This window comes from Oncorhynchus tshawytscha, linkage group LG24 (assembly GCF_018296145.1).
Source record: "Oncorhynchus tshawytscha isolate Ot180627B linkage group LG24, Otsh_v2.0, whole genome shotgun sequence".
NCBI classification, from domain to species: domain Eukaryota; kingdom Metazoa; phylum Chordata; class Actinopteri; order Salmoniformes; family Salmonidae; genus Oncorhynchus; species Oncorhynchus tshawytscha.
Window position 1 is genome coordinate 15,111,175 of NC_056452.1, and position 12,051 is coordinate 15,123,225.

The following is a 12,051-nucleotide window of genomic DNA, read 5'->3' on the forward strand; positions in this document are numbered from 1 at the left end:
GTCCTCGGTTAACATCTGCCCTCTGTTAACATTTGCCCTCTGTTAACATTTGCCCTCTGTTAACATCTGCCCTGGTTAACATCTGCCCTGGTTAACATCTGCCCTCTGTTAACATCTGCCCTCTGTTAACATCTGCCCTCTGTTAACATCTGCCCTCTGTTAACATCTGCCCTGGTTAACATCTGCCCTCTGTTAACATCTGCCCTGGTTAACATCTGCCCTCTGTTAACATCTGCCCTGGTTAACATCTGCCCTCTGTTAACATCTGCCCTGGTTAACATCTGCCCTCTGTTAACATCTGCCCTGGTTAACATCTGCCCTCTGTTAACGTCTGCCCTGGTTAACGTCTGCCCTCTGTTAACGTCTGCCCTGGTTAACATCTGCCCTCTGTTAACGTCTGCCCTGGTTAACATCTGCCCTCTGTTAACATCTGCCCTGGTTAACGTCTGCCCTCTGTTAACGTCTGCCCTGGTTAACATCTGCCCTCTGTTAACGTCTGCCCTGGTTAACATCTGCCCTCTGTTAACATCTGCCCTGGTTAACATCTGCCCTCTGTTAACGTCTGCCCTGGTTAACATCTGCCCTCTGTTAACGTCTGCCCTGGTTAACATCTGCCCTCTGTTAACATCTGCCCTGGTTAACATCTGCCCTCTGTTAACATCTGCCCTCTGTTAACATCTGCCCTGGTTTTTCTTTTTATTATTTGTTTATTTTATTTAACTTTTATTTAACTAGGCAAGTCACCGGCCAAACATGGACGAGGCAGGGCCAATTGTGCACCGCCCTATGGGACTTCCAATCACGGCCGGTTGTGATACAGCCTGGAATCGAACCAGGGTGTCTGTAGTGACGCTTCTGGCACTGAGATGCATTGCCTTAGACCGCTGCGCCACTCAGTTAACATCTGCCTCGGTCAATAAATCTGATCTTGACTTTGCAAGGGCTCCCTCCTCCTCTTGTCTCCTTGTTTGCCCACTAGCTGTCTTGAGGCAGTCATGGCTGTTACTACCTCCTGCTGAGTGTGCGCGTGTGTGCGTGTGTGTGTGTCTGTCTGTCCTGTCTGTCTGTCCTGTCTGTCTGTCTGTCTGTCTGTCTGTCTGTCTGTCTGTCTGTCTGTCTGTCTGTCTGTCTGTCTGTCTGTCTGTCTGTCTGTCTGTCTGTCTGTCTGTCTGTCTGTCTGTGAGTGAGTGAGTGAGTGAGTGAGTGAGTGAGTGAGTGTGTGAGTGAGTGAGTGAGTGAGTGAGTGAGTGAGTGAGTGAGGAGTGAGGAGGAGGGGGGTGTAAATCAAGAATGCAGAGGCACATGATGTGGCCACATGTTCCAGTCACCCAGGAGGACCAGCTCTGCTCCAGTTGCAGCCTGTCCCAGATACCTTCCTCTCTCTCTCCATCTCACTTTCCTTCCTTTCTCTCCCTCCCTCTATCTCACTTAACTTCCTTTCCCTCCCTCCCTCTCTCTCTCTCTTAACTTCCTTTCTCTCCCTCCCTCCCTCTCACTCTCCCTCTCTTTCTGTCACTCTCTGTCTCTCCCGCCCCCCTCTCTCTCACTCTCTTTCTGTCACTCTCTATCTCTCCCGCCCCCCTCTCTCACTCTCTTTCTGTCACTCTCTGTCTCTCCCGCCCCCTCTCTCACTCTCTTTCTGTCACTCTCTGTCCTCTCCCGCCCCCCTCTCACTCTCTTTCTGTCACTCTCTGTCTCTCCCGCCCCCCCTCTCCTTTCCTGCCTCTCTCACCCTCTTTTTCTCTGTTTCTCCCCCTCTCTCTCTCTCACTCCCTATCTCTCTCTCTCTTCCTCTCTCCCTCCCTCCCACCCTCTCATCCTCTCTCTCATTTCTCAGCCAGTGTCCAGGTAGTTGTGACAAAACCGTCTGATTCAATCTGATTACTCTCCGGGGTCTCTAATGGCCCGTTAGTAGATAACATCTATTAATTGGCCCCTCAATGATTTATTTCTCAACAGCAAAGCAGCGTTTTTCAATACAGCAGCTGTGATGATAATCACTATGATGGCTTAGTTTAGCTCTGTGCAGTAGGGATTGATATGTGTGGGGTGTGGTGTGTAAGCTTGTGTGCGTGCGTGCGTGCGTGTGTTTGTACAACAAGATCTCATAAACTCTGTGTGTGTGTGTTTTGTCCTCCATAGAAACGCAGAGCAAATGCAGTCGTGGATCACGCGCATCAACACGGTATCAGCCATGTTCTCAGCACCACCCTTCCCTGCAGCCATTGGTTCACAGAAGAAATTTGCCCGACCGCTGCTGCCAGGCTCCACCTCCAAACTGTCACAGGTACCCGCCTCCGTACCATGTCCTCATATCACCAATCACATTTACCATACCACATCACTGCCATAATTGAAAAAATCCCTGAAGGCACTCTTCAAAATGAATGAATAAATGCTATTATTTTAAATGTCCACAAGGATGATTAAAGGACAAAACTTGCAATGATCTCAGAAATAAAGTATAGGCCTACAGAGGTCAAACTAGTGATGATCATGTGCTGGGAGAGAATACATGGCCCTCTGGTGACCTGGGTGGTGAACTCTGACCCTAAGTATCTGTGCTTACAGGAGGAGCAGGTCCAGTCCCATGAGGCTCGGTTCCGGGCCATCTCCACTGAACTGGCTGAGCTGCGCTCGTATCCTCCAGACCGAAAGGTCAAAGGCCGTGAGCTGGAGGAGTACCGCCAGCGGGACGAGTACCTGGAGTTTGAGGTAAGCCCGAGGCGACAGTGTGTGAACTTTTCAAAGGCTACAGGAAAAGAAAAGAAAGAAATTGGAATCAAGTCAAGCGTTAAGCAATTATGCAGCACTGCATTTCTGCCTCACTCACTTTCTCAGTCCTCTCTCTCACTCTCTCTCCCTTCCCCCCTCTTCCTCTCCCTCTCTCTCTCCCTCTCCCTCTGTCCCCCTCTGCCTCCCTCCCCTCCCTCTTCTGTAATGTAGAAAACGCGCTATGGTACCTACGCCATGCTACTGCGGGCCAAGATCCGCTGCGGCGAGGATGACTTGTCCGTATTCGAGGCCCAGATCCTGGAGGACAATGGCCTGCAGCGCGCCCACTCCAGCCCCACACTGCAGGACAGCAGCCAGGCCAGCCAGGCCTCCCAGGGCAGCAGCACCAAGGAGCCGGTGGGCTGCAGCGGTATAGGAAAAGGCTCCAAGCGCACAGAGGGCCAGAGATACAGCTACCGCCAGGCCGTCAAGAAGTGAGTCAGGGCGGGGTGCTGGGTGGTGATGACGTGGCAGGCTTGTCTCCCTGCGCAGGTTATTTGAGATCCGGGTGAGGGGGGGTTATAGGAGCTTGAAAAGGAGCGGGGTGAGAGTTTATTGTATACACCACTCCCCCCCCCTCCCATGGAGCCCCCATCCAGCACCCCCGATCTCCTCAGCCAGTAGGGGAGGTGCAGAGGTGCAGGTCCTATGACTGGCGCGGTCACTGGCCAATGCCAGCGGTGTGTTGGGACATGAGGGAGGGAGGGAGGAGCATTGGAGAGGTCATGGGGCTTGGACAGGAATTATTTGAGAGAAGGCTTTCTGGATACACTAATAGACTGTACTATACCATATGGTAAGACAGAGGGTCCTCCTGTAAGCGGTAGCTCCGCCGTACAGGGACTCCCATCCAGCATCCTTTCCTTCTAATTCTTTGAGGTCACCTCTCTCACAAACCCCTCTACCAACCTTTTTTCTTGACGTTGTTTTTTCTGATTTGGGACCAAACATGTTTACATGTTTGACACCTTAAGTGACTCCAATGACTGTTCTGTTGATTTCAACATGTGTTACAGTACTGTAATACTGCAGTAAGAGGAGCTAGACCCTAGACTCATTGCAGTTCCATTTTTTCCACAACATCAGGGTGTGTCCACATTCCATGAGGGAGCCTAAACACTAGGGTACTTGCAGTTCCTGAAGTTTTCTTTGGGGCAAATATGGCAGCAACAAGATGGCTCTAGTGGATCCGTAATGGCAGTGCACTATGCATCAGGATCAGCAATGGAGGTTCAGTTGCAACTCTTCCTCCTGGCCCGAATCAGGGCGAGGGCAGAGGAGAGACTGAGCTCTCATGACTTCAGACACTCAACTCTCTACACATTCTCACTCTTCTCCCCTCTCAGAGAGGGGGTAACTGTGGCTCCCATCTCTATCCTATCTCCCAAATGGGTTGTCAGTGTGGCGGATGTCATTTGAGACATGTCATTATAAACTGGGTGGGTCGAGCCCTGAATGCTGATTGGCCGACAGCTGTGGTATATCAGACCGTATACCAGTATGACAAAACATTTATTTTTACTGCTCTAATTACGTTGGTAACCTGTTTATAATAGCAATAAGGCAGCTTGGGGGATGCGTCGTGCCTAAGAACAGCCCTTAGCCGAGGTATATTGGCCATATACCACACCCCTTGTGCCTTATTGCTTAGTTGTACTGCGTCATCCTCTCAGCAAGAGAGACCCATGGTTTCTTTCCTTTCCCTTAAAGGGGCACTCTGCGATTGAGATATACCCATTGACTCTTAAATAATATAACGTACAGTGGGGAGAACAAGTATTTGATACACTGCCGATTTTGCAGGTTTTCCTACTTACAAAGCATGTAGAGGTCTCTAATTTTTATCATAGGTACACTTCAACTGTGAGAGACGGAATCTAAAACAAAATCCAGAAAATCACATTGTATGATTTTTAAGTAATTAATTTGCATTTTATTGCATGACATAAATATTTGATCACCTACCAACCAGTAAGAATTCCGTCTCTCACAGACCTGTTCGTTTTTCTTTAAGAAGCCCTCCTGTTCTCCACTCATTACCTGTATTAACTGCACCTGTTTGAACTCGGTACCTGTATAAAAGACACCTGTCCACACACTCAATCAAACAGACTCCAACCTCTCCACAATGGCCAAGATCAGTGGGCTGTGTAAGGACATCAGGGATAAAATTGTAGACCTGCACAAGGCTGGGATGGGCTACAGGACAATAGGCAAGCAGCTTGGTGAGAAGGCAACAACTGTTGGCACAATTATTAGAAAATGGAAGAAGTTCAAGATGACGGTCAATCACCCTCGGTCTGGGGCTCCATGCAAGATCTCATCTCGTGGGGCATCAATGATCAGGAGGAAGGTGAGGGATCAGCCCAGAACTACACGGCAGGACCTGGTCAATGACCTGAAAAGAGCTCGGACCACAGTCTCAAAGAAAACCATTAGTAACACACTACGCTGTCATAGATAAAAATCCTGCAGCACATGCCAGCTCCCCCTGCTCAAGCCAGCGCATGTCCAGGCCTGTCTGAAGTTTGCCAATGACCATCTGGATGATCCAGAGGAGGAATGGGAGAAGGTCATGTGGTCTGATGAGACAAAAATAGAGTTTTTTGGTCTAAACTCCACTCGTCGTGTTTGGAGGAAGAAGGATGAGTACAACCCTAAGAACACCATCCCAACCGTGAAGCATGGAGGTGGAAACATCATTCTTTGGGGATTATTTTCTGCAAAGGGGACAGGACGACTGCACCGTATTGAGGGGAGGATGGATGGGGCCATGTATCGTGAGATCTTGGCCAACAGCCTCTTTCCCTCAGTAAGAGCATTGAAGATGGGTCGTGGCTGGGTCTTCCAGCATGACAACGACCTGAAACACACAGCCAGGGCAACTAAGGAGTGGTTCCGTAAGAAGCATCTCAAGGTCCTAGAGTGGCCTAGCCAGTCTCCAGACCTGAACCCAATAGAAAATCTTTGGAGGAAGCTGAAAGTCCGTATTGCCCAGCGACAGCTCTGGAACCTGAAGGATCTGGAGAAGGTCTGTATGGAGGAGTGGGCCAAAATCCCTGCTGCAGTGTGTGCAAACCTGGTCAAGAACTACAGGAAACATATGATCTCTGTAATTGCAAACAAAAGTTTCTGTACCAAATATTAAGTTCTGCTTTTCTTATGTATCAAATACTTATGTCATGCAATAAAATGCTAATTAATTACTTAAATTAATTACTTGTGATTTTCTGGATTTTTGTTTTAGATTCTGTCTCTCACAGTTGAAGTGTACCTATGATAAAAATTACAGACCTCTACATGCTTTGTAAGTAGGAAACACTGCCGATTTTGCAGGTTATCAAATACTTGTTCTCCCCACTGTATATGTGCCTCATGAGCTTAGTTCAACTGTTGTACCCCATCAGAACCCCAAATATAAATTTGTTTTACTCCTTTGTTTGTAAACAGTGTAATTGTAAACAAAAACAGAATCTCCACAAAACATGGTTAAAACTACGTTTCAGATATCATTGATGGTTAGTCCTTGTATCCATAGCGCTGTCCATGGATGTGAGAGGGGTTACATTTCTCCAGCCCCATCCCTCAGCTGTTTACCAAATCAGTGGCAGGGTAGATGCTTTGTATTGTTGAATCGCAGAGTGCCCATTTAATAACAGTTGATACTACTCCTTGCCAGTTGCTTTCGCTTTGTCTTGTGGTGGGCTTCTGTTCTTCTTTCTTACTTCTCTGGGCTGCACTTTGTTTTTTTCTCAGCATGTCTGCATTGAGCTCAGCTTTTTCTTTTATGCCTTTTTCTTCTTCCTGGAAAAAAAAAGAGAGCAGCAACTGTTTGGGTTGTGTTGTATTTTTATTCACGCTGTTGTATTGACATGTCCTCCCTGTTACTCCCTGACCTGTCCTCCATGTTACTCCCTGACCTGTCCTCCCTGTTACTCACTGACCTGTCCTCCATGTTACTCCCTGACCTGTCCTCCATGTTACTCCCTGACCTGTCCTCCCTGTTACTCACTGACCTGTCCTCCATGTTACTCCCTGACCTGTCCTCCATATTAGCCACTGACCTGTCCTCCCTGTTACTCCCTGACCTGTCCTCCATGTTACTCCCTGACCTGTCCTCCCTGTTACTCACTGACCTGTCCTCCATGTTACTCCCTGACCTGTCCTCCCTGTTACTCACTGACCTGTCCTCCATGTTACTCCCTGACCTGTCCTCCATGTTACTCCCTGACCTGTCCTCCCTGTTACTCCCTGACCTGTCCTCCCTGTTACTCCCTGACCTGTCCTCCATATTATCCCCTGACCTGTCCTCCCTGTTACTCCCTGACCTGTCCTCCATGTTACTCCCTGACCTGTCCTCCATGTTACTCCCTGACCTGTCCTCCATGTTACTCCCTGACCTGTCCTCCATGTTACTCCCTGACCTGTCCTCCATGTTACTCCCTGATCTGTCCTCCATGTTACTCCCTGACCTGTTCCCCATGTTACTCCCTGACCTGTCCTCCATGTTACTCCCTGACCTGTCCCCCATGTTACTCCCTGACCTGCCCTCCATGTTACTCCCTGACCTGTCCTCCCTGTTACTCCCTGACCTGCCCTCCATGTTACACCCTGACCTGCCCTCCATGTTACACCCTGACCTGTCCTCCCTGTTACTCCCTGACCTGTCCTCCCTGTTACTCCCTGACCTGTCCTCCAGGTTACTCCCTGACCTGTCCTCCATGTTACTCCCTGACCTGTCCTCCATATTATCCCCTGACCTGTCCTCTCTGTTACTCCCTGACATGTCCCCCCTGACCTGTCCTCCCTGACCTGTCCCCCTGTTACCCCCTGACCTGTCCTCCATATTATCCCCTGACCTGTCCTCTCTGTTGCTCCCTGACATGTCCCCCCTGACCTGTCCTCCCTGTTACTCCCTGACCTGTCCCCCCTGTTACCCCCTGACATGTCCTCCCTGTTACTCCCTTAATCTATGTGTATATGTATAGGGCACTTGTTTATAAGACCTATTTAACACTCACCAGGCAGACCCTGAATGTTCTTGTTTTTTTATATATATTTTTACAGTATTTTACAATAGTCTGTCGGACATGCTCCTCTTCCTCTTGTGTACTGTTGTAAGCGTCATTGTACGATGAAATATCAAGAATATAAGAAGTATTTTATTCATATTCATAGTAAACTTATGGCAGATGTTTTATAATAACCTGCCAGCTACTATATTAAGCTTATATTGTATCATACATTATACAGTATATGTACTTTTACAATATATCCTGGTGAATATGCATAAAATAAACATACAGAGTTGATATTATACATTCCCTGTATTTAAATGTCCTGAAAGTGTTCTGTGATAATCATGTGTTTTTACGTAGTATTCTTCTGTATGTAAAGGGGCAACAAAGGCACCAGCACAATCTGAGTATTATCTAAAAGCCTATGTTTCTATCAAACAATGATGAGACTGAGAAAGAAGACCTAGCGAAGTGGGACAGTGCCACAATCAATTCCCATCATGATTTCAACTCTCTGGTCTGAATTATTTTGAAGAGAGTGAGAGAGGCATTCTTCTTTAAATTGTTTGCATGATTTACTTTGAAGGTATTTGTTACTCATGTCAGAGAGTAATGTTTTGGTGTTGTTGCTACACAAAAAAAACAGACATGGAATAATGTAACAGGTAAATGTGAAACGTGGAATGTGAGAGGATTGCCTTGCAGGGGAGCGGCAATGCATTTACTGGCGAAATATGTATGGAAGCTTATCCATACCATATCCTCAATCAATGTAAATAAAAAATAATCGACATAGCCATTTCTTGACATACCTTCAGTTTCAAACATTCACTGGAGAATGTCATATAGTTGCGTAATATGTTTGAAGGATAGACATGTTCTACTCAGGCTTTCAAACGTCGCCTTGAACAGCTGTGTTGCCAGCATCCTACCAGCAGAGAGCGCTGTTTAGCAGGACATTCAGTTAACTTTCAGCCATAACATTGCTGCCCCCGCACTGCACAAGCTTTTTAGAGTGGCCCATTCGCAGTCTCTGGCTAGGGAGTACTGCGGAGCTATCTGTGATCGTTGACAGATAGTTCTGTGTGTGTGTGTGTGTGTGTGCGCGCGCGCGTGTGTGCGCGTGCGAATGCGTACATCTGAGGAGATGTGTTTTTGTTCTGTAGGTTCGTGAATGTCATTGAATGCAGTATGCTGCGACCTGGCTGTTCTGCTGTAGGTTCGTGAATGTCATTGAATGCAGTATGCTGCGACCTGGCTGACCTGCTGTTCTACTAAGGAGCCTATTTAAGGAATGTGGCTGAGGAGGATATTCTAGCTGGCAGATTCATGTAATGTTTTGAAGCAGGAATGGTTTATCCATTGCATGTAGTTACCTTGCTGGGAAAAAAGTATCTGTACAATTTTAGTACAGACAATTGAATGTTAAGTCAAAGTTTCACTTGGTGTATTTTGCCTCGCATCTTTTCCTATCTCACTTCAGCTATTTTTCCATTTATCACCTTCCTTTTCCATGATCTCTTTCCACTCCAACCTCATACCGTCTCTATTTTTCCCCTTCACTCATCCTCCTCTCTCTCGTCACTTCCTTTCCCCCTTGTCAGTTTGCTCTGCCCTCTGTCTCAGTCATCATCTCACTGCTATCACTCTCCTACACGATCTTTTGGGAAGCTGCCTTCATCATCATTTGCTTGTGTATATTGTTACTATTACTGATGACATATACCTTGAATTGTATTGTAACTTGATGTTACTGCTGTGATATTACTGCTTGGTACTTGTATTTACTGATAGTGTTTGACATTTGTGGCATATGTGATCAGGTTAGTCTATCACAGAATGACATGTCACCTCGGGACATTGGAGGGTACAAGGTATGAGGGCCCTTTACATACAAATGGACGTTGTGTAGTTCAATCAACAGGTGAACCACACTGAAAATGTCATCTTCGACACACTATTTCTTCATATGTTGGGGTCTATGCAGTACGTGCCCTGTTCCCTGTGGCCCAGGCACTAACCATGAGGGAGAGAGGCACAGACAGTTTGATACGGTACGCTGTCTGTTGTACAGCAGTATGATAGTCAGGACTCCGTGTCAAGCTCAGCGAGCTCTCTATGCCCCACTCTGCCACCCCGCCCCCTCTGACGTTATCACAGAGCAGCTGCAGGGTCTCCATGGCACTGGTTTGCATGGAAACCGCTAGTTCCCTCCCAAGTATGTCAAATGTGCCTATTTGATTGTGACATTTCCGGGAAATAAAATCTAAATGTTGGCTCCTTGATACTGAAATGAAAGCCTAGGTGTTACTGTATGTTTGACCCTTTCCCAGCCAGCACTTCTGAATGTGACATGTGTGTATATACTGTATATATACAGCATGAGATAATATTATTATGGTCTGCTTTCCTTTGTATTATGTTTAGAGTATTTAATGAAAGGTTAATATATAGAACAACATTTTTGTCCTGCAGTTCATTGTCATGATTTTTTTTTAAATTATAAAGCTGATTGAAGGAAAAGTTGTTGTATTTCTGCTGTTTTCTGCTAATGTGTTGTAGACACCACACCAAGCCACCAATTCATTCAAAACTGTGATATAGTGTACTACAGTGGGGTTCTGACTGATTTCAGTTTTCTTAGACTGCTGCCAAGGAGAGACGTTTGAAATGTTTTTACTTGGATAGTTCTACTCATTTTAGCTGTACACGTGTCGACTGCCTGTTAAAACCTCACTTCTTTAAGGAAACATTGTTTGTATATGAGCTCTTCTGGGGAGGCATAGCGGGGGAAATAAAAGTGTTTCAAAAAGTGATTGTTTGTGCATTGTTGTATTTTGTCAAATATCATAGTGGGTACAAGGTATCATAGTAAAACTACATAAAATAAGATACCACCACAAATGGGGCCAGTACTGGAACTCCAGAGGACATATAAATAAATACAAATGTTTCCCTCATTATGTTGAAATCACGACTTACACGATTTACATGGCCGAAGGTGGACACCCCTTCAAATTAGTGAATTCAATTATTTTCAGCCACAAAAGTGTTGCTGACAGGTGTATAGAATCAAGCACAACGCCATGATATCTCCATAGACAAACATTGGCAGTAAAATGGCCCATACTGAAGAGCTCAGGGACTTTCAATGTGGCACCGTCATAGGGTGGCACCATTCCAACAAGTCAGTTCGTAAAATTTCTGCCCAGCTAGACCTGCCTTGGCCAACTGTAAATGCTGTTATTGTGAAGTGGAAATGCGTTCTCTGGAGTGATGAATCACGCCATCTGGCAGTCCGACAGACTAATCTGGGTTTGGCGGATGCCAACAGAACGCTACCTGCCCCAATGCATAGTGCCAACTGTAAAGTTTGGTGAAGGAGGAATAATGGTCTGCGGCTGTTGTCATGGTTCGGGCTAGGCCCCTTAGTTCCAGTGAAGGGAAATCTTAACGCTATAGCATACAATGACATTCTAGACGATTCTATGCTTCCAACTTTGTGGCAACAGTTTGGGGAAGGCCCTTTCCTGTTTCAGCATGGCAATGACCCTGTGCACAAAGCAAGGTCCATTCAGAAATGGTTTGTCAATATTGGTGTGGAAGAACTTGACTGGCCTGCACAGAGCCCTGACCTCAACCCCATCTAACACCTTAGGGATGAATTGGAACACCGATTGCGTGCCTAATTGCACAACATCAGTGCCCGACCTCACTAATGCTCTTGTGGCTGAATGGAAGCAAGTCCCCGCAGCAATGTTTCAGCATCTAGCGGAAAGCCTTCCCAGAAGAGTGGAGGCTGTTATTGCAACAAAGGGCATACCTACTCCATATTAATGCCCATGATTTTGGAATGAGATGTTCGACGAGCAGGCGTCCACATACTTTGGGCCATGAAGTGTATTTACTTCATGATCACAACATAACAAAAGTTGTTTTGTTAAGATCACATGGTAAACTCAAGATAGGAGTGGACATAGTGATGATAGATGGACAGCAGTGTCCATAGTGCACCAAAGGCAGTAAGACTCTACAAAGATCTAAGACCTTCGAGTAGAGCATTATCTGTTGTAAGTAGCCGTGTGCTACTGTATAGGCCTGGGTCTTCGTATCAAAGCTCCAGCAATAAATGGCCAACAATGGCAAACGGAGGAATTCCAAACAAACTGCAGGTGTTACAGTAGAGTATGTGTCTAGTCAGTGAAATGATTTGTATGACCAGAGGAGCTGTCCTTCAGCACCACAACATTTTGCCCAC

At 46.5% G+C, this 12,051-nt stretch overlaps 2 protein-coding genes across 3 annotated transcripts in view; both read left to right on the top strand.

Moving 5' to 3' along the window:
- The window catches only part of LOC112223623, a 73,273-nt gene extending 62,664 nt beyond the window's left edge, over positions 1-10,609 (top strand). For both annotated transcript variants that reach the window (XM_024386714.2, XM_024386716.2), the window contains exons 15-18: positions 2,143-2,287; positions 2,572-2,715; positions 2,947-3,209; positions 8,960-10,609. In XM_024386714.2, the coding sequence (XP_024242482.1) occupies positions 2,143-2,287; positions 2,572-2,715; positions 2,947-3,209; positions 8,960-9,020 (613 nt within the window). In that variant the 3' untranslated portion in view covers positions 9,021-10,609. The remainder of the gene's footprint in view (positions 1-2,142; positions 2,288-2,571; positions 2,716-2,946; positions 3,210-8,959) is intronic.
- Positions 6,179-10,609, top strand: LOC121840674 (putative uncharacterized protein YKL202W). Its single transcript, XM_042305363.1, has 2 exons — positions 6,179-7,210; positions 7,475-10,609. The coding sequence occupies exons 1-2, from the start codon at positions 6,648-6,650 to the stop codon at positions 7,584-7,586; spliced, it is 675 nt and encodes a 224-aa protein (XP_042161297.1). The 5' UTR covers positions 6,179-6,647; the 3' UTR covers positions 7,587-10,609.
- Positions 10,610-12,051: the final 1,442 nt, after the last annotated feature.

What these genes read in the sequence shown, in the direction of transcription:
- LOC121840674 (XM_042305363.1), top strand. Translation starts at nt 6,648, where the DNA reads ATGTCCTCCCTGTTACTCCCTGACCTGTCCTCCATGTTACTCCCTGAC. An exon ending in CTCCCTGACCTGTCCTCCAT is followed by an intron (nt 7,211 to 7,474) that starts GTTACTCCCTGA and finishes CCTGTCCTCCAG; the next exon opens with GTTACTCCCTGACCTGTCCT.